This window comes from Macaca thibetana, chromosome 1, assembly GCF_024542745.1.
Source record: "Macaca thibetana thibetana isolate TM-01 chromosome 1, ASM2454274v1, whole genome shotgun sequence".
NCBI classification, from domain to species: Eukaryota; Metazoa; Chordata; class Mammalia; order Primates; family Cercopithecidae; genus Macaca; species Macaca thibetana.
This window is the reverse complement of record NC_065578.1, coordinates 99,525,753-99,548,566: the sequence shown is the minus strand read 5'-3', so window position 1 is coordinate 99,548,566 and position 22,814 is coordinate 99,525,753. Positions and strand designations below refer to the sequence as shown.

At 35.1% G+C, this 22,814-nt stretch overlaps 1 protein-coding gene across 3 annotated transcripts in view; it reads left to right on the top strand.

Moving 5' to 3' along the window:
* Window positions 1-22,814, top strand: part of SASS6 (SAS-6 centriolar assembly protein) — a 48,715-nt gene that overhangs the window by 5,517 nt on the left and 20,384 nt on the right. The window contains exons 2-15 of one of the 3 annotated variants that reach the window (XM_050807447.1): window positions 790-908; window positions 1,624-1,684; window positions 4,226-4,305; window positions 5,000-5,104; window positions 5,936-6,107; window positions 6,716-6,781; window positions 8,066-8,185; window positions 13,904-14,095; window positions 16,382-16,576; window positions 16,669-16,758; window positions 16,833-17,012; window positions 17,374-17,455; window positions 18,476-18,612; window positions 20,989-21,117. In XM_050807447.1, coding sequence (XP_050663404.1) covers window positions 790-908; window positions 1,624-1,684; window positions 4,226-4,305; window positions 5,000-5,104; window positions 5,936-6,107; window positions 6,716-6,781; window positions 8,066-8,185; window positions 13,904-14,095; window positions 16,382-16,576; window positions 16,669-16,758; window positions 16,833-17,012; window positions 17,374-17,455; window positions 18,476-18,612; window positions 20,989-21,117 — 1,728 coding nt within the window. The remainder of the gene's footprint in view (window positions 1-789; window positions 909-1,623; window positions 1,685-4,225; window positions 4,306-4,999; window positions 5,105-5,935; window positions 6,108-6,715; window positions 6,782-8,065; window positions 8,186-13,903; window positions 14,096-16,381; window positions 16,577-16,668; window positions 16,759-16,832; window positions 17,013-17,373; window positions 17,456-18,475; window positions 18,613-20,988; window positions 21,118-22,814) is intronic. The other 2 variants (XM_050807467.1, XM_050807457.1) reach the window with 2 other exon arrangements.

Genomic DNA, 22,814 nt, shown 5'->3' with positions numbered 1-22,814 from the left:
TTCCTTTTCAGAAAACAGATAAAAGTTATGAGGTAACATTTAACCTTATTGTACAAATGGAGATTTAGCATCCAATGTTCAACAAGAAACTTAACCAAAATGACACATTTTAAGCCCATATAAAATTACAAGTCAGCATTAAAAAATCTAAACAGTTGAATCTAGCCTTGGTCAACTGTTTCCAAATTTTTCTATCAATACTCAATTGCTGTTTATACTTTTTACTTGTGTAATAGATAAGCAATAGTGTGGAAAAGGTTTAAAAGAAGTCCTTAGAAGAAAAACTTAAAATTGAACAAATTCTATTTGTTAGTTTACTTTTTTTTCTATCTGCACATCAAAGAAAAGCCATTGTTATTTAATTCTGGTAGAATAGTTTGAGAAGTACTTGTGCATAGATATTTTTTACTAATTTCTCCCTTTATTTCCTGAATTATATAAACATTTGTGCTCTATTTGATTAATGTTTATGAGCACTTTCACTTATATACCTCTGTCCAATTCTGGATTCTCTAAGATACAGCATAGGATGTGGAACACTGGTCTCTCTCTCTCAGGGCTTAGAGTTACTTTACTCAAGGATAGGTGTAATAAACTTGTTGATAGTACTTCTATGGTTATATTACATAAAGAATATATTAAACAGATTTAATTCGTGGATGTGAAAATACGTTTTTGTATGCGTAAGTGTAGGGAATAGGTTATTTCCTTGATTTTAAACATTCAAAGCATTCTAATATTACTTCACATATTAAGTTTTAATTTTAATTTTTTTTTTTTTTGAGACAGGGTCTCACTCTGTTGCCCAGACCTGGTGTGCGGTGGTGCAGTCTTGGCTCACTGCAGCCTCTGCCCACCAGGTTCCAGCATTTCTCCCACCTCAGCTTCCCAAATAGCTGGGACTACAGGTGGGTGCCACTACTCCTGGCTGATTTTTGTATTTTTTGTAGAGAGGAGGTTTTGCCATGTTGAACAGGCTGGTTTCCAACTCTTGACCTCAAGTGATCTGCCTGCTTCAGCCACCCAAAGTGCCAGGATTACAGATGTGAGCCACCGCGACAGGCCACATACTAAGTTTTTAAAATGGAATCAGTCTCTCATAAATCAGTTTAATCACTTGACATGGTAATTTTTTAATGTGAAAAGTTGTTACTAAATTGGTGGTTTGTCTTTCTAGATGTTATTTTAGAATCAGGGCAGTAAGGATATATGAGGTTGTTACCTCATTTAGTCCTCAAAACGTCCGCATTTTACAGTTGAAAAGTTACTAAATTGATGGTTTGTCTTTCAGTAGATGTTATTTTATAATCAGGGCAGCAAAGTCATATATCAGGCTAGTGCTAGGCTCTCCACAGTGTTTATTTTATTTATTCCTCACAATATCCCCATATTACAAGTGAGAAAAATTTAGTTTTAGGTTAAACACTGCTAGATTACTCACTAGTGGAACAACAAGACATTAAGCTTTAAATCCAGTGTGCTTTTCAAACTTCTCTTTGTAAGTTAGAGAACATCTGTGGAAAGTCTTGTCGCTTAAGACTGAAAACTTTAGTTAATACAAAAGATGGTGATAACTCATTTCATGTGAATGTTTCTGATGGTTGGGTATGTCTTTTCATACAGGAGAGTAAGTATAAGAATGAGCATTGAACTACAATCAGTTTCTAATCCAGTTCACAGAAAGGTTGGTATTTAGTTCTTTTTTGAAATATCATTTAGGTACATTGTAGATAATTAGTTTTGTTCTTTAAGAATGTGACATCTTTTAATTGCATTTATTTTGCTTTTAAATTTTGGGCTATTTTGTAACTGTTGCAAATCAAGGGTGGTGGAATCTACTGAGAAAACAACTGAAGGATAATTATACTATGTATTTCTTTTTTTGCTTTTTTTTTTTTTGAGATGTAGTCTTGCTCTGTTGCCAGGCTGGAGTGCTGTGGCATGATCTCGGCTCACTCGCTTCCCGGGTTCAAACAATTCTCTTGCCTCAGCCTCCTGAGTAGCTGGGACTACAGGCACGCACCACCACGCCCAGCTAATTTTTGTATTTTTAATAGAGACGGGGTTTCACCGTGTTGGCCAGGATGGTCTCGATCTCTTGACCTCGTGATCCAGCCTATACTATATATTTCTAAAACATACATGAAGAATTGGGGGTTGGGGTGACAGTCTCCTTAGATTTGCCCAGTGCACTTATAAGTTGCATACACACACACACACACACACACACGTAAAATATCTTTTATTGCTGTTGGTCATATGTGCGCGCGCGCACACACACACACACTGCTGCCTTATAGAATTGGCATTTCATGGTGTAAATGTAAAAACAGTAAACCAAAATACTACGGGGAGATATTTGTGACTCTTTTACTTTATGTTTTGAAGAGATGCATTTAGAGTATCAGTCTCATATAACCTTCAAAAGTGTGAGTCATTAACAGAACTAAGGATATAGAATAGAGCAGGGGTCCCCAACCCCCTGGCCACTTACTGGTTACTGTCTGTGGCCTGTTAGGAGCCGGGCTGCACAGCAGGAGGTGAGTGGCAGGTGGGCAAGAGATCGTTACCTCCTACGATCCTGTCAGATCAGCGGTGGCATTAGAGTCTCATAGGAGTGTAAACCCTATTGCGAACTGTACATGCAAGGGATCTCAGCTGTATGCTCCTTATGAGAATCTAATGCCTGATCTGAGGTGGACGTTTCATCCTGAAACCATCCTTCACCCCCTAGTTCTTGGAAAAATTGTCTTCTACAAAACTGGTTTCTAGTGCCAAAAAGGTTGGGGACCAATGGAACAGAGGACTAAGAAATACAGCATCTGTGCCAAGGGCAGTGCCTCACACCTGTAATCCTAGCACTTTAGAAGGCTGAAGCCAGATTGCTTGAGCCAGGAGTTTGAGACCAATGTAGGCAACATGGTGAAATCCCATCTCTACAAAAAAATACACAAATTAGCTGAAGGTGGTGCATACTCCTGTAGTTCCAGCTACTTGAGAGGCTGAGCTGGAAGGATCACTTGAGCCTGGGAGGTTGAGGCTGCAGTGAGCTGTGATAGTGCCACTGCAACCCAGACTGGGCGACAGAGCGAGACCCCATGTCAAAAAAAACACTGAACTATAGCATCTGTTTTCTGTGTGCCATAGCTTTCCCTGAACACGTTCAGGGACCTAGTAGTATTAGTATTACCTTTGGTTTTTTAAGTAGCCTCCTGGGTGAATTTCAGGAAGTACTTAAATAGAAGCTGCTTAAGAACAAGGCATTCTGAGGCAGAGTAGGTGCCTAAATTACTAGTTTTCCAGGGTGGAGATTATATATTATACTTCTTACATGTTATTCCTTATGCCTGCTATACTTCTTCATTTTCTAGCTTTGTGCATAAGTGGTTTAGATTTTTCTAGGATCTTAGCATTTCTGTAGTAGCTATGAGTAGAGATTTTATTTCAAATGTGTTATTAACCTTAATGCCCAGTTCTTTATTAGTTTTACCTCATCTTGTAACTAACGCTGTTTTTGTTTCACCAGTGTTCTCTGGTACGTAATTTTGGTGTACTTTTTGTGAGCTCTAGCTGTTACGATGATCTCCCACACTATGTACACTTAGCTACCTGGAAAGTGGTCTTTATGAAAGGTACCTACTTCATTTGAGACTGAAAACAGATGGGATTCCATGTCAGTGGCCACCTGGTTTAGGAGAGAATAGGCCCTTTGGAAGAAACCTGGCAATGTATTACCTGATACCCCTGTCTTCTGAGAGACAGAAGCTTTCTTTTTTCTAGTGTGGATTATTGTCAGTTCTGCTGATATATTTGCCACTTTTGAAATGCTATACCAGTTAATTTTAAGGGAAACTAAAAATAAAATTGAATGTGGTATGTTCAGTGGTAAAGAAAATTTTTGTCATCATGTTACGGTGTAGCAAGGACTGGGTCTAAATTTTCCCAAGCCTCTGATAGGAGGATATTCCTAAACTTTCAACTCCTAGCACTTACTTAACTTTTACACACCTCCATGTGGCTCTCGAAGAGCAGAATGTCTACCCCTATTTAAGATTCTAACTCTGTAAAGACTAATAAAAAATCAGCAGCACTAAAAAACAAAGCTGTCTGCAATATAACTATGATACACTGATGTTGTTGGATTTTTTTTACTTCTGAGAAGGAAGAAATTACTCAAAAAGCCAGATCTAGTAAAAACATTTAAAAACAACAAACTTTCTTTCAGGACTTAGTTATTCGTCTGACTGATGACACGGATCCATTTTTTTTATATAACCTTGTTATATCTGAGGAAGATTTTCAAAGGTAACTGAATTTTTTTCTGATCTTATATTTAATGAAAGAATAAGTTTCTAAGTTTTATTGGTACTGTTCTCTTTAAACACATACCTACATGTTAGATTTAGTTACTTTGGGAATATTGGGCTATTTGTACTATATTTACTTAGGGTGTTTTGGAAAATAAACATTTTGTGGGTTATTAGAATTCTGCTTAAAACACTTGTGAAGTTTGAAGCTTTTGCTGAATTTATTGATTTTTTTCCTATTGAATAAATTCTGTGAAAATCAGAGTTCCTTAGCTTAGTTCTTGATTATAACAAAGATTAGTAAATAAAAAAAAGAATCCTTCAGGATGCTAATTATAATTAATGATAGTAATTGGCTGGGCGCGGTGCCTCACGCCTGTAATCCCAGCACTTTAGGTGGCCAAAGAGGGCGTATCATGAGGTCAGGAGTTCGAGACTAGTCTGACCAACATAGTGAAACCCTGTCTTAACTAAAAATACAAAAATTAGCCGGGTGTGGTGGCACATGCCTGTAATCCCAGCTACTTGGGAGGCTAAGGCAGGAGAATTCTTGAACCTGGGAGGCAGAGGTTGCAGTGAGCCAAGATTGCACCACTTCACTCCAGCCTGGGTGACAGAGCGAGACTCTGTCTCAAAAACCAAAACAAAGTAATTAAATTTAAAAAAAATTTTTTTTCCTTTCTTCTGTATAGTTTAAAATTCCAGCAAGGTCTTCTGGTAGACTTCTTAGCTTTCCCACAAAAATTTATAGATCTCCTTCAGCAATGTACTCAAGAACATGCCAAAGAAATTCCAAGGTAAGTTGCATGAGAACACTACATTATTAAATTTAATTCAAGACAGACTCTTCTTTGAAACACAAGTTGATGGCAAAATCTTTTCCGTTTATTATGAATATCCCTGTTTATTTTCAGAACTGGGGTTAGGCCTCCATTAAATCTCAGATTTTAAGGCATCTTGATTAAAATCAGAAATATTTCTTAATTTTCATGTCTTGACAGAGGCACTAAAGTTATCCGAAATATTTGGCAGCATCAAATATTTGTTTTTTATATAATGAACTTGGAAAAAGGGAAGACTAAGATTGTATGTGTGTATGGTGCTAATGCCTGATTCCTTTATTGTAAAGTTCACCATCAACCTTTTACTTATTGGCTTTATCAGATGACGATTGTTGTTGAATCAGTTATTTCATTAGGAAGAACAAAATGATGCTTTTCTATCATTTTTTCTATATTAAGTATAATTATTCTATAAAGAAGAACTTTTCCTCAGCAATTAGGGCTATTTGATTACTCAGAAAATTCATAAAGGATAAATGCTTAATTCTTGCATTTAAATTGTCAATATTTTAGAGTAAAGAGCTGGTAGTCTACTTTTCTGGCACTCAGTGAATTTTTGTTTTTAGTTTTTGCTTTCTCTCATTTGTTTCGCATGAACTCATGGACTTTTATATAGTCACTATGTTTCAGTCAATCTTTTTTTTGCCCAATTTATCTTATCTTTTTGGCCCCTATTATTTCAATGTGCTCCCTTTCCTGAGCTTTCTAAGTAGAGAAGCTTCTGATTCAGTGAGAGATTTTTACTATCTCCTAAGTGTGTTATAATGTAACATTTTCTTTTCACAGGTTTTTGCTACAGTTAGTTTCTCCAGCAGCTATTTTGGATAACTCACCCGCATTTTTAAATGTGGTAGAGACAAATCCTTTTAAGCATCTTACTCACCTCTCACTAAAAGTTTTACCTGGAAATGATGTGGAGATAAAGAAATTTCTAGCAGGCTGTTTGAAATGTAGCAAGGTAAGATTTAAATTTAAGTTATTGTTTTAACAAAATAAGTATCAATGGTCTTTGATAAATTGTTGAAGAGATACGGTGCCATAAATTTTTGCTTTCTGAATAAAGTTTTATGATATATAATGAATTTATTTTACTGTTTTTTATTTAGTCAGGGTATAGTGGGGATGGATCTGGACCAGGAATTGAGAAGCTTAGGTCCCAGGGTTTTTACCAATCATGTATGATTTTGGACAGGTCACTTAAACTCTTCTGTCATGGTTTCATCAGCCGGTAGATGTGTATGGAAATAGCTACCCTATGTAGCCAATCTTAAATGAGATAAGATATGTGGAAATGTCTTGACAATTACAAAGTGCTATATGGCACAAGGAAACAATATAGGGATGCTGCTTGAGTTTTTAGAATCTTTCTAGTCAAATGCTATAGATCAGTGCATCTCAAACTTTAAATTATCTGGGGATCTTGTTAAAATGATTTAGGTCTGAGATGGAGCCTAAGAATCTGCATTTCTAACAGGCTTCCAGGATGATGCTGATGCTATACTTTGAGTAGCATGGCTGTAGATGATTACATTGTAAACTGTGTAATTTTGTTATTTTTATGAATAGGAAGAAAAATTATCATTGATGCAATCACTAGATGATGCTACTAGGCAACTGGACTTTACACAAAAGGTAATTAGAATTTCACTTTGTCTTTGTAAGTCATCCAGATATTGGCGCTGAATTGCTTCCTTGACTCAGTTCCAAGCTTTTATGTATTTTCTTTCAAATCATGCTTCCATTGAATTTCCTCTCCTCTTTGCCACACTTCAGCTACCACTTAATTATCTTAATCTGATACTTTCTCTTGTACATACTTGACTTCACACAAACATTTCTGTATCCCCGATATGTTCCCTCGAGTCTTCATTAAATAAGATGTGTATATTTCTGTAACATATTGGTTCTCCGCTCCCCCACTTATCGCCTCATTCCTCTGGCCTAAATGACTTTTCAGTTCCTATGCTCTAAACCTTTCCCTTTCTTTGCTGTGTATAGAATTAATTCCTCTGACAGGGTTAGCATCATTTTAGTCATAGCTACAATATTTCTGCCCTAGTCCATGAAATTGAAGGCCAAGAGTATCTGTTTTAGCTTGTTCTTGCTTTGGTTTGAAAAAGCAAACCCAGCTTTACTATCTGAAGCTGGGTAATTTATAAAGAAAATAAATTGAATTGGCTCATAGTTCTGTAGGCTGTACAAGCATGGCGCCAACATCTGCTTGGCTTCTAATGGGGGCCTGAGGAAATTTACAGTCATGGCTGAAGGCAAAGAGGAGCAGGTGTGTCACATGGTGAGAGTGGGAGGAAGGAAGTACCACATGCTTTTGAACAACCAGATCTCGTATGAACTAACGGGGTGACAACTCACTTACCACCAAGGGAATGGTACTGAACCATTCATGAGGGACTGTTCCTATGATCCAATCACCTTCCACAGGCCCTGCCTCTACTGTTGGGGATTACGTTTGAACATGAGACTTGGAGGGGAAAGACATCCTAACCATATCGGTATCTGATAATCTGCATGGCCTCATGCAGAAAATACCCCTGCACAATGTGGCCCACAGGGCCATGTTACTGGGTTTTATATATAAAGTAAGTGAACTGTTCCTTGTAATCAACTTGCTTCCCCCTACCCCTCTTTATTGGGTGGTAAAGAGCCAGATTTAATTAAAAGCTTTAATTAAAAGATAGTTTATCTTGACCTGTGGGCTGTTTTGGGTCTAAGATTGTTTTTATTCTGATGTTGATTTCCTAAAATTAAAAAATTTTGTGTAGGAAAAGGCTTTGAACATGTCCTGAAAAGCTATAATTTTGTTTTCTTTAATATCCTTGTAAATATTGGTATATTCTAATCAGAAGTATTACATATTAAGGAGACTATCTTAATGTTTTGTGTTAAACTCTAATGTAGACATTAGCAGAAAAAAACCAAGAATTAGATAAGTTACGGAATGAATGGGCATCACATACAGCAGCCTTGACAAACAAGCATTCTCAGGAACTGACAAATGAAAAGGAAAAAGCCTTGCAGGTAAGAACATTAAAGGAAACTGAAAAAATATCTTTTATTGCTGTTGGTCATTTTGTTAATTTTGAGAGTAATAAATGCTTGCTTTAAATTTTCCAAACATTGCAGAAGTATATAAAATGAAAATAAAAGTTATATCTTTCAAAGTCTTAGTACCCAGAGATAATCTATAAACATTTTGATTTATTTTTTTAGACTTTTCTCTATGTATATGTAAATAATATGCAATTTATAAATATTTGCTTATAAACATATAACTGTAAATTATGTTGTTTATATATGTGCCCATTTATGGGTTTTTGGTTTTGTTCTATACTAATGGGGTCTTGTTGGATATATTGATTGTAACTTTTTCTTCACTTAATATGATACCATTCTATATCAGTTAAGATATTCCTTTTTAGTGACTGCAGAGTATTCATTTTGGGTTAACTTAAATTATTTAACTACTTACCCGAATGGTGGTCATTTTTAAATGCTTCAAAATTTTGGTTATTTTAAGCAATACTGCAACAAGCACTCTTAGTTTCTAGAAGTGAAACTGCAACATACCTATATAAAATATTGATGGACACTGCAAATTTGCCACCCAAAAAGGTTAAACCAAATGAAATCCCAAAGATAAGGTAGTGTATAAGGATACTTATTTCCCCATATTCTTGACATTGTTTTGAACCTTCTTAATTCTTTCTTTCTTTTTTTTTTTTTTTTTTTTGAGACGGAGTTTTGCTTTTGTTGCCCAGGCTGGAGTGCAATGGCACAGTCTCGACTCACTGCAACCTCCGCCTCCCGGGTTCAAGTGATTCTCCTGCCTCAGCCTCCCAAGTAGCTGGGATTACAGGCATGTGCCACCATGCCCAGCTAATTTTGTATTTTTAGTAGAGATGGGGTTTCTCCATGTTTGTCAGGCTGGTCTTGAACTCCCAACCTTAGATGATCTACCCACCTCGGCCTTCCAAAGTGCTGGGATTATAGGCATGAGCCACTGTGCCCTGCTGCCTTCTTAATTCTTAATATTTGCCACCTGATCTTAAGGTAGTACTAGTTTTAGTTTATATTTCTTATATTTTTTGTGAAGATAAGCATTTTTATTTTTTATTTTTATTTATTTATTTTTTTTGAGATGGAGTCCCATGCGCTCTCCAAGGCTGGAGCGCAGTGGTGCGATCTTGGCTCACTGCAAGCTCCACCTCCTGGGTTCACGCCATTCTCCTGCCTCAGCCTCCCGAGTAGCTGGGACTACAGGCATGTGTCACCACACTGGCTGATTTAAAAATTTTTTTTGTAGAGATGGGGTTTCGCTATGTTGCCCAGGCTGGTCTTGAACTCCTGGCCTCAAGTGATCCTCCTCCCTCGGCTTCCCAAAGTGCTGAGATTACTGGCATGAGCCACTGTGCCCGGTACTACCTTTATCACATACTAAATTTCTTTATGTACTTGGGCTTGTCTTTGGACTGTTGTTAAGAACTAATCTCATTTTCTCGTTCAGTGGAGAGATATAGCTCTTCATTTATTAAGGTCTTATTTGTTGAAAACAGACTTTTTTACTCTTTATCTCTCTCCCTTTTTCTCTTTTTCTTTTGCAGCCTTGTTAAACAATGTTTTTGTCTAGGGACTTTACAGATTTTTACTGCATAAATGAGACCATCCACTCCCTACCAATACCACTGTGGTTAAATTTGTAATTGTTTATCAGTAGTGTATATTAATGTCATATCCAACCACCTTACTGAATTTACATACTAAGAGTTTTGAAATTGATTATCTTATGTTTTCCAGGTAGATATATAAACTATAAAAAATAGTAATTTTTCTCTTCCTATGATTAGTGTCCTTTTTTTTTCTTATACAGAAAAGTACTGAATTAATAGTGAAATTTTCATCTTGTTCCAGTCTTTTTTGGTAAATAACTAAAATATCTCACCATTAAATATGATGTTTGCTTTGCATTTGAGAGAGAGGGTTTTCTTTTCTTACTTGCTACCTAAGAATTTTAATTCAAAGAGCGCTAAGTCAGATAAAATGAGTTTTGGGATCTAACCAAATAATTGTGTCATTTTTCCCCTTTAATAGTGTAATAAATTATAACAATAGGTTTCCAAAGGTGGAATCATCTTTGCATTCTTAGAATAATACTTACATAGTCATAGTGATTTTTAATGAACTATTGTATCAATTTGCTATTATTTAACTTGGGATTTTTGTATTTTTATTTATTTGTTTTTAGAGACAGAGTCTTGCTCTGTTGCCCAGGCTGGAGTGCAGTGAGGTGTGGTCACAGCTCACTGCATCCTGAACCTTCGGGGCTCAAGCGATCCTCCCACCTCAGTCTTTGGAGTAGTGGTACAGGCCACTAGGCCTAGCTATTTTTTTTTTTTTTTTTAAGAGATGGAGTCTCACTATGTTGGTCAGGCTGGTCTCTATCTCCTGGCCTCAAATGATCCATCCGCCTTGGCCTCCTGAAGTGCTGGGATTAGTGGCGTGAACCACCACGCCTGGCCCAGGATGTTTGTATTTATATTCATAAGTGACCTTGGTCTGAGATTATCTTTTTCCTGCACATCATAGTTTGCTTATTGCAATTGTGGGTTATAGACTATGGTATTAGAATTATGCTAGCCTCATGAAATGAATAAGAACATTTTTCAATTTTCTTTATTCTTTGAAACAGTGAAGTAACAGGGAATTAATCTGTACCTTGAGGGCCTGATACAATTAGCCATTTAACACCATTTGGATCACGCACCTAGTTGAAGCATTTATCTTTTTCTTTTCCAGTTTTCTCCATGATTATTGGTCTGTTTAAATTTTCTCTTTTTTCTTGAGTTTTGCTAATTTATATTTTCTTTAAAAGCCATGTGTTTCATCTATGTGTTTTTATTTTTAAAATTTATTATTATTATTTTTTTTGAAGATGAGGTATTGCTATGTTGCCCAGGCTGGACTCAGACTCCTAGGTTTAGGCAATCCTCCTGCCTCAGCTCCTCTAGAGTAGCAGGGACTACTGGTGTGTGCCATTGTACGTGGCTACTATCTGTGTGTTTAAATATATTAGTATAATATCGTGCATATTGTCTTGTGATTTTTAAAATCTCCATACTATTTCTCTTATGTTCTTAATTTGTTTTGTTTAATGCGACCACATGGTTTTTCTATTGTTTAGTGTTTTCGAAGAACCAGTTGTTCATTTCATTAATTAATTCTGCACTGTTTCCCCCCTCCCCCATTTCACTAATTTCTGTTTACTACCTTTTTTTTTTTTTTTTGGCTTGATTTTCAAGCAAGTTGTGTTCCTCTTGTTCTTCTTGATGTTGTTGTTAGATTCAGGGGTACATGTGCAAGTTTGTTTCTGGGTATATTGCATAATGCTAGAGTTTGGGCTTCTATTGAACTCATCATCCAAATACTGAACATAGTGCCCAATAAGTAGTTTTTCAACCTCTACTCCACTCTATCCCTCCCTCATTTTGGAGTACTCCTTGTCTATTGTCCATGGAAATAAGTTAGATCTAAAAGTTTCTTCATGAGGGCATTTGTTTAAAACTCCAGAGTGACTGAAGGATTTGTTTGTATTTCTATATTGCACTTTCTAATAGGATTGTCAGGCAGTCCTTTGGGACTTTATAACCAGGTCAACACTTCTCTTCCTGCTAATAGATAATGTAAAACTTTAGTGTGCATGAGAATCATTTGAAGGGTGCATTAGAATGCAGATTGCTGGGCTTCATCTCCAGAGTCTTTGATATGGTTAGTCAGGGGTGGAGTCCATGAACTCGATTTCCTGATAGGTTCTTAGCTGATACTGATTATTCTGTTCAGAGGACCATACTTTGATAACCACTGCCATAGGGTGCTGTTACTCAAATTAGGCCAATTTTGTGACTATATAGAAATCTGTCGAGGCAGGTAAACTGCCTTCTGTTATTACTGATGGTTTCTACAAATGTTATAGGGAATAATGTATTATCTATATTTGTCACTTACCTATTCAAGTGGACATTAAATCTGTGTTATCTTTACGGCATTTTAAAAAGGCAAATTTGATTCCTGCATTTTTAATTTTTCTTTATGTTTACACTTATTTCTCATGTTTTCTTTATACCTCCATTTAAAAAAATATACCGAGTAATCTTGTTTCTACACTAATTTCTTTGTAGAAGCGTTTTTCCTGTGAGGAAAGTTCTAGCAACATATAGAATCACCCATCATCCTTCTATTTCTCATATTATTTTCTTAATTCTGACTTCTATATTTCTTCACTTCATAGAATTTTTTATTAATTTTTGTTTTCCCATTCATATCATTATAATTCCATTCCCAAAACATTTTTCTTATGTAATATTCTTCCAAAACTACTGTGTGCTTTTCTGATGTAAGCCTCTATAGAATATTCATTTGAAAAATATTGCTTTCACCTCTACAAATTCTCCTTTTCTGTTGGACTTTATTAGTCTGAAACTGTTCCTCCAATGATTATTTTTTTTCCTCCAGAATGGAAATTTTTTAATGTATTTTCTTTCTAAAAATATTGAAATGATTCAGAAGTGAACAAAGTAGAAAATGTAAACTTTATAATCCTAGTTCTCACATTTTTTTTTTTAAACAAAAATCTCCAAGGTTCTGATGTTCACTGGAGTAAAAACCTGTTCTTTATGTTCATTGCTTTTGGCCTCTATTGTCTTTAGTGTCTCTGATTACTTTCTTAGACAGTTACAGTTAGCATCTTTACCAGTTTGCTCTGATTTTTCTTCTTGATTGCTTCTTCAATGTTTTCTTCCAAGATTGCATTTTCAATTTTATATGGACTTCTTCCTATTTTATCTCTCTTTGCTCCTTCTCCTCTCTTTTTCAGCTTTCTAAAAATGAGGAAATTCCTGAAGTAGTAATGTAAAAATTCCTAAGGTATTTTATGAGAGAGAGACTCCCCTATACTAGTGCTAAGAATTTTGAATGGGTATAACTTCTCTGGGATAGTTTTGGAACTTATATCAAGCTTTGTATTTGTTCATATTCTTTATTCTATAATTGATCATAAAGAAATCTGAATTTTAGATGTATGTCTGTACAAAAAAATCAATCATTTTATTTATAATTGTGAAAAATTGGAAACTAAATGTCCATAATAGGGCAGAAGTTAAATGAATTATGGAGTAGCCATGGATGGAATGTTGTGTAGCTATTAAAGACTTTACAAAGAATTTTTTAATGATGTGAGAAGGTGCAAATGCTAAGGGAATAATGTGTGATTAAATTGTATAAATAGCTTGATATTCATTAAATTTAATATGTGTATTGTGTGTTTATGTGGATGTCAATATAAGTATATAAATGATTGGAAGAGAGTACTCCTAAATATTAGGAGTGATTTCTGGATGTGATTATGGGTTGTGTTTCCTTTTTGCCCTTAAGAGCATGTATAGCTTTGATAACCACAAAAAGATGCTTTATTTTCCAAAGATACTTAGGATTTGATAGTGTTCGTTAACAAAAATGGTACTAAGATAGGTTTGTGATAGGATTCAGACAGGCAGTAGATATTGCACTGTTATAACCATATTCAAATTTTATTGTTGGTAAAGATGAATTGGACTAATGAACCAACCTTGCTCATTTTACAAAAATAAAAAATAAATTACAATTTTTTTTTGTTCAAATCTTTCTGTATTTGTATTTCTGATTTTTTTCTTTGAATTTTGGTACTGTATTTTTATTATATAATAGGCACAGGTTCAATATCAACGGCAACATGAACAACAGAAAAAAGATTTAGAAATCCTCCATCAACAAAATATCCACCAGCTACAAAACAGACTGTCTGAGTTAGAAGCAGCTAATAAAGACTTAACTGAAAGAAAATATAAAGGAGACTCCACTATTAGAGAACTTAAAGCAAAACTTTCTGGTGTTGAAGAGGTATTGAATGTTGGTTTTTTTCTCCCCCAGTTTAAAAGAACGTTTCGATTTGGTTATTTTAATGTGGTTACTTGTGTGGGTGGTGTTCCTCTGGATGCTCTGTAGAGTTCTCTTGTGGTGTTAGGGTAATCCATTCAGACAATGCGAAGAAAATTGAGAATTTGAAATTTGATAAAAAGCCTAATTCATAACAGAACTGAGGTAAACTTGAATATTTTTAGTTAGGGTCTTAAAAGCAGATTACTGGCACAGCTGTCAGATTTATTAATGTATTTTTAATAGTAACAGCACCTATATTTCATAGGGTACTGAGTTGACAGGGCTGGGTTTTTTTTTTTCCTCAGCCTACTTAACATAAACAATTATATGAAATTCAGTGTCTAGTAATAATGGTAATGGTAAAGATAATAGTTAATCCTTACTGAGCATTCTCTGTGTTAGGTACTGTTTGAAGTACTTTACATATATTAACTCATTTTATTGTTATAACAATTCTTTAAGGTAGGAACTATTATTAGCCCCATTTTACACATGATGAAACTAAGGTACAGAAAGGTTAAATAAGTTGCCTAAGGTCGCATAGCCAATGAGTGGAAGAACAAGGATTAGAACTCATCTATTATTTGCCTGTCTTTAGTACTACCTTGTTCTTTCAGGCAACAGAGAAATTTTCATTTTTTATTTTATTTATTTTATTTAAGGTCCGGGATACATGTACAGAATATGCAGGTTAGTTGCATAGGTAAACATGTGCCATGGTGGTTTGCTGCACCTATCAACTCATCACCTAGGTATTAAGCCCCACAGAAATTTTTTAAATCTTGCCATAGTGCCACATTTGTTGTTGCTTTGGCATTGATTACAGGCTTCTTTGTAGCATTATATGTTATTGTCATATGAATTATTAGAAAATATATGTAGTTTTTTTTGTCTATATGTAAATACCAAAGTTACCAGTGTTAATTCTAGCTCACAGGACTTCAAACTCTATTTTACCAGTCTCATGCTTAGAAGCTCTAAAGCTTTACCAATTTTGTGTTCAGATCCTCATATTGTTTTGCCCCAACAATAGATGTCTTCAGTTTTTCCTGCATACACTCTTCACACTGGTTGTAAAGCACTGGAAACTTCATGGTACGTTGGTAGTCTAAATGCTTCAGTGTAATGCTCTGATTTCATCATTCTCAGCCCTGGAACTGGTCATTATATAAACAGAACCTCATTATGTTGATTTTTATATGATCTAATAAAAATATTTCCTCCAGGATTTTAATAAGACTTGCAAATTGTTAGTTCTTGGATCTTTTTTAACCGCTGAGTATTCAGTTATCTGTTTTAAGTTAGACTTTTTAGGCAGTAGTGCCCTAAAAATAACAATTACTACCATTTATTGAGTTTTACTGTGTGCCAACCAAAATGCTAGGCATTTTACATAAGAATTTTTATGAAGGTTAAATGAAATAATTTATTAAGTATTTGTTATTTCTGTTTTACAAATGAGGGAACTGAGATTTAATTTAGGGAGTTTCAGTAATTACCAAGATCACACAGTAGAAGAGCCAGGATTTGAATTTTGTTTGAAACTAAAGTTTGTGCTCCTAAAACCACTATAGTCACAATACCATATAATTATTTTTGGAAACTTTTGTTGAGAACTAAAACTATCTAGGAATACTATATCCTGGACTTCATATACCAGCAGCCTTTGGGTTAATATTAGCTGATTGGGAAGAGATCTGTTGTAGATTTTTTAAAAATCTATTTTTAATGAACAATTGTAGTTTATTTTGCTTGAAAGAGTGAACAGAGAGATGTGGAAATGTTAACATTTATTGACATGGAAAGATATTTGTAATACGTGAAGAAGGTAGATTATAAACTGGAGAGTATCAGCCTTTAAAAAACAATCTGTGCATGTAAGCAACAAAGAAAAATGTTAATTCTGGATTGTGGCTCTCACCCTTGGTTACCCTCGGAATCAGTTGTGGAGACATCAGAAAATTATTGTTAAAAGTTTTAAAGTTACTGTAATTTATTCATAAATTAGAATTATTTTATTTTCCCTTGATCTGATTGAATCAGATAGTAGAATATTTTACAATTATATTCCAGATATGTGCTACTATACCATTAGAAAGACATTCATGTTTTTAAAAAAAATCTGTACTAAAACTTTAAAATTATTAAAGACTTTTTTTTAATATGTTAGACATCTTAATTATAAATAACCCGATAAGGCAACTTCCCTTTTTCATAATGCATAATTTCTTTCTTTTTCCATTCTAGGAGCTGCAGCGGACTAAGCAAGAAGTCCTCTCTTTGCGAAGAGAGAATTCTACACTAGATGCTGAATGCCACGAGAAAGAAAAGCATATTAATCAGCTACAAACGAAAGTGGCAGTTTTAGAACAGGAAATCAAGGATAAGGACCAGCTTGTTTTAAGAACAAAAGAAGCATTTGATACAATCCAGGAACAAAAGGTCTACTTTTAAATTTTTCTCAGAAATTTATGATCACATTTATAAGTAAACACAAATGCCCTAATTATTCATGTTTTTAAAAAATATATCAGGTGGTTTTAGAAGAAAATGGTGAGAAAAATCAAGTACAACTAGGAAAGCTTGAAGCTACAATAAAATCATTATCTGCAGAACTTCTAAAGGTTAGTTTTAAAGATTTTATAGAATAATGTTTCATTGGATTACATAGAAATATACATATGAAGTTCTTTTATAGGCAAATGAAATTATCAAGAAGTTACAGGGGGATCTGAAAACTTTAATGGGTAAGTTGAAATTGAAGAATACAGTTACTATTCAGCAAGAAAAACTCCTGGCTGAGAAGGAGGAAAAATTACAAAAGGAACAAAAGGAATTACAAGATGTTGAACAGTCTCTTCGAATTAAAGAGCAAGAGGTAGTTAATATTTTAAATTTTTGTGTTGTAACTATATTTTTTCCTCATTTATTTTTAAAATTTATGCTTTGTTACATTAACAAATGGCTGTGGCCTTTTTTTTCAACAAAAGAACATGACTAGATTCAGTAGATGTTAATAACTTTCAGTTTGGAAAGTTATCATGATTCAGATACCTTGATTGCTCATATTTGTCTGTGTTTGTATACACACGTAAATATTTTATTACATAATTGAGCTAATTCCTTTATGCTTATTTAATAATATTAGTGGTAACCATTTATTTAGTTAATAATACATTCTTCAGTTTTTATTTAACCTTTGTTTTGCTTGACTTATTGTGATGATTGATATATTTCAGGTATGCAAATTACAGGAACAATTAGAAGCTACAGTTAAAAAACTTGAAGAAAGCAAACAACTTCTAAAAAATAATGAAAAGTGTAAGTATGTTACATGTTAATGTAAATTAGGTTTGTAGTTTTATTCTTTTATTTTTTTGAGACACAGTCTCACTCTGTCACCCAGGCTGGAGTGCAGTGGCACGATCTCAGCTCACTGCAGCCTCCACTACTTTGGTTCAAGTTATCCTCCCACCTCAGCCCCCCAAGTAGCTGGGGCTAAGGTGTGCAGCACCACACTCAGCTAATTTTGTGGGGTTTTTTTGTAGAGACAAGGTTTTATCATGTTGCCCAGGCTGGTCTCAAACTCCTGAGCTCAAGTGATCCACCCGCCTCGGCCTCCCAGATTGCTATGTTTAGGTTTACAGGTGTTAGCCATCGTGCTTGGCTATAGTTTTATTCTTAACCTGAAAATTTTATTTGAATTCATAAAAATGTAGGTATTATAAATTTAGACATTGTCCAATATATAAGTAATTTCTGCTTTAAATATGTGTCTTAATGCCTTTTCTATAAATTTATATCATCTGCCCAGTAAAAGAGTTAATCATCTTTATAAAGAAAACCATATCCCATATGTCAGTAATCCACAATTAAAACTGTTTAAAATGTTGACTGTAATTTATTGTTTAAATTCTTCATTACTCCTTTTTAAAATTGCTATGTTTACCTAATGATAACAATATGAATTATTTGAAACCAAAACATAAAATTAAGATTTTAACTAACATTTTCTCAGTTTATATTATGGGGTATCATACATAAGATTGTGAATTTTAAGTAAACTGTAAGATATTCTAGAAGTGAAATCTTTCAAAGAATTGCTTGACTAGTAGAAATATGTGCTTTGGAGAGTAATATAATAGTCCTATGTGGCAGCTTCTAAAATAAGAAACTTTAATGACAAAAATGTAGGTGAACCTATATTGCTCTCCTGTGATGTCAGGTAGTTATAAAAACTTATAATTAAAAAATCTTAGTATAATTTTTAAATGTTTAAGATGATTAGAAAAATAAAAACAGTGAAAATTCTTTACCTTGCCTCTTATTCTTTTATTCAAGTAATCACGTGGTTAAATAAAGAACTAAATGAAAATCAGCTAGTGAGAAAGCAAGATGTATTGGGACCTTCTACTACTCCGCCTGCACATTCTAACAGCAACACAATCAGAAGTGGAATTTCTCCTAACCTGAATGTGGTAAGATTTAAAACAAGATGTGAATGATCTTAGTGAATTTCCTGAAACAAAAATATTTCCAGATTGTTAGGAAGTTTCCATGATTTAAGGTGCTGGTACCAATACAAAGTGGAGTCCTACAATTATTAGCACTGAAATTAAGTTGACCCTGGAGGTGGAACAAAGGCACACTTGCTCTGAACAAAGAGGCCGAGTTTCAAGAGGACACTTCTTTATAAGTCTTGACTAGATATTGAAATCTTTCAGTGCTAACTAAAGCAATACCAAATATACTGAAAAACTTGAGAACACACAATGTAAAACATTTAGGAGACTTCGAGAAGAGAGAATTCAGGGTTTAGGCTTAAGCATAAACTGAATTCTATCAGAAAAAGAAAAGAAAGTAAAAAAGAAAAAAGTCCTGTTAGCAGGCTTGTCACCTTTAGATTCTACAAGAAACTGGTTATGAGATATAAGCTTTCTAGTTCCCATTACCAGATTTGTTTCTTTTTTGAGACAAGGCCTCGCTCTGTTGCCTAGGCTGGAGTGCAGTGGTGTAATCATGGCTAATGGCAGCCTTGACCTCCTGGGCTTAGGCAATCCTCCCATTTCAGCTTCTCAAAGTGCTGGGATTACAGGTGTGAGCCACTGTTCCCAGCCGTGCTTTTCCCCCCCCCTCCCCGAGAGAAAAGACTGGGCACGATGGCTCATGCCTGAAATCCCAGCACTTTGGGTGGGAGGCTGAGGTGGGTGGATCACCTGAGGTCAGGAGTTCAAGACCAGCCTGGGCAATGTGATGAAACCCTCTCTCTAAAAATACAAAATTCAGCTGGGTGCAGCAGTGCATGCCTATAATCCCAGCTACTCGGGAGACTGAGGCAGGAGAACCGCTTGAACCCAGGAGGTAGAGGTTGCCGTGAGCCAAGATCGCGCCACTGTACCCCAGCCTTGGGCGACAGAGTGAGACTCTGTCTCAAAAAGAAAAAAGAAAAAGAAAAAAGGGAGAATAAGAAAAGCAGCTTCTTACATTCAGAGGTGGTTTGGTATTATCTGATAGTTAGGCCTAGATGCTATTAGGAGCTTGCCTAGCATCCACACATAGGCCTTGGGGCTCTCCTGTTGAACACAACAATTTCATGTAATATTAACATCAGGCACGGTTACTCTGTGACTCTGTCAATACAAAAACAAGACTGTTTCATAATCATGCCTGAATACAAAAATATGAACATTTCTGAATCACAAATGTAGTCCATAAGCCTCATATCCTGGCTAACATGAATGGCTGCTGCTGCTTTAATTACAGCTTTGACCTTAATACATTCCTCTTGCCTTATTAGATAGGATTTATTCAGATACCCAGTCATACATTTATCCCCTTTTCCCAGTAGCTTCCAATCCACAGTAAAGCACCACTTAAACTTTTTCTTAAATCACCTAACATGTGCCTAAATCCAATAAATAAGTCCCTTTTAAGGGAACTTTAAAAGAAGATACCCATGGTATCACTTTTGGAGATACCCATTTTTCTTCATGGTGTGCAGTTTCCCTTGTTGCAAGGAGCAATAAATCTAGCTTGTATATCTACACATGCGTTCCCTGGTGTTTGGCTGCAGGACACTGGCAGAAGGTTTAAACTTCAGATTCCTAATTGAATTTTTAACCTAATCTACTCTGGTAAGTCAGAGTACTGGATGTCTAAAGAAGGGGAAAGATTGCTGTTAAATTGGAGAAAGGTGCAGAAAGAAGTGCCTCGGGCTGAATTACAAACTTAAAAAAAATTTTTTGACTGGCTTAAAATTTGAATGACTGGTGATAGCTGTGTGAAAGGTGTTTTTTTGTATGCATCCGTTAGTGTGCACAAATGCTTCTCAAGATTTGTGTTACCACTGGCCTCAATATAAAAATAAACTTTGTTTTCATAACGTTGGTTAATGTGTGGTACCAGTATATTGAAAATTAGTGGCAAAACCAATTATTGTCTCAGTCCGTTTAAGAACACTAATTTTGTTTTTGTGCTGTCTGACAGAAAATTATTTTTATTTTATCTCTGACTGGCCTATTGATCTCCAGACTCCCCCATTCCCCGCTTTTTTAGGAGACTTAGAGTGAAACAAGTTGGTTCAGAAGCTTGGCTTTAACTTAGTATAAAAGTAGGCCCAGCAGTTTGTTTTATCCAAGCTTGCACAGCTGCTTTGAAAAGCCCTCTAGTTCAAAGTTATCGTAGCCCCATGGTAGATAATAAAGCAGAGTTTTGTGGTGTGATAAACAAGACTGGCCTCTGAGATAGTGCTCTTAATTATTAGTTATTATGATAGATACTAATGCCACCTGCTGAACAAATAATATTTAGAATTAATTTCTCATCTTTAATCATCTTTATGTTTTTATTTTTAGGTTGATGGTAGACTGACTTACCCAACCTGTGGGATTGGTTATCCTGTCTCCTCTGCATTTGCATTCCAGAATACCTTCCCTCATTCGATATCTGCCAAAAATACCAGCCACCCTGGTTCAGGAACAAAGGTAGCTAAATTAACTAATACTTGTTCTGGGAAAAAATATAGCAACCTATTAGCATACAAACATTTCACATCTTTTAAAAGTTCATTTATTCTTTGGTCAGTTGTTTAATAGTAGGTAGTGTATTAGATAAATATATTACTGAATATCTAGTATCTATGTCTACAGGAAATATATGCACTATATATTTCTTGAGTCACTGTAATGTATAAAATCTTGACATCAATCTGTTTAAACCTCACTTATTTCTACTCAACCTCTCCTTTTTGTTTTTGTTTTTGGTTTTTTTTTATTTTTGGAGGCAGAATCGTGCTGTGCTGTCCAGGCTGGAGTACAGTGGTATAATCTCAGCTCACTGCAACATCTGCCTCCTGGGTTCAATGATTCTTGTGCCTCAGCCTGCTGAATAGCTGGGATTACAGGCATGCACCACTACACCTGGCTAATTTTTTTGCAATTTTAGTAGAGGTGAGGTTTCACCATGTTCGCCAGGCTGGTCTCGAACTCCTGGCCTCAAGTGATCCTCCTGCCTTGGCCTCCCAAAGTGCTGGGATTGCAGGCCTGAGCCACCATGCCTGGCCAGCCTTTCCATTTTTACTCATTCTTCTACTTGTATCTCCTACAGCTCTCAAGCCTGACCAGGATTTCTGACTTCATACTGTTGGAGTCTTAGCTGTGATTTGGAGTCCATTGCTAGAATTTAAAGGTCTGGTAGGGCAGGCTTAAATCAAATTCTAAAATTTAGTTCTGACAACATTATCTCAGATATGACTAGCAGTCCCCCCAACCCTTGATTTATTTGTTAAGGCTTTCTTCTACCTACTTGAGTTCTTTTTCCTAATTGTTATTATTATCTTATATTTATATATTGTTTTTATATGTATTATAATTTTGTTTTCACAATAGTTTAATCCACCCAGATCAGTCACTCCTTTTATTTTCATTGCTAACTTCAGGTCCAGGTTTATTTTTTCTTAAATAATGAGACAAATAAACATTTATGAAAAAATATTTTATAAAAGATAAAATTGAGGACTTTGAAACTGGTATTATAAACTCTATCAAATTAGGTCTGGGCTGCTCTAAAAATAAGTTGGCTGTGTTGCTCAGACATGTGCTGTTTTTAGCCAAAGCCTTATTATCGCCAGGAGCTATGAAGAATTCTCAGTGAAATGAGAATTAAGCCTGAGTTTTTATGCCTGAAATACTGTTATGTAAAGGGTACTTAGATGCATATCATTGGCTCTTCTTGCATTGCTTATTAAGGAGAATTAGATATGTGTGTTCAAAGGAATGCTATTGTTTTATTATCAGTATCAGTATACTCAAGTGTGGTTGCATCTTGGGATCATTTTTTTTCTTTAGAATTGTAAGTGAATTCACAGTTGTTTTTTATTTTAAACAACTTTCCAGGAATATATATATATAATGTTCAAAATGAGGACAAGTGCTACTAGAGACAGTTGCTTACTTGGTGGGACTAAGGATGACTTATAAAATAATACTACCATTCTTATAGGTCTTGGGGAATCAGAGGAATCATTATAATAAATATGTTCTTAAATACAGGAGCAAGACTTTCAGTGTTTCCTGTATCAATGATCTCCATATTCTTTTGATTATGTATTCCTAACAGGGGAAAAAAACCCTAAAATAAACAGAACAATTTACGCTCTCATCTCGAATACATTAATGTGTAT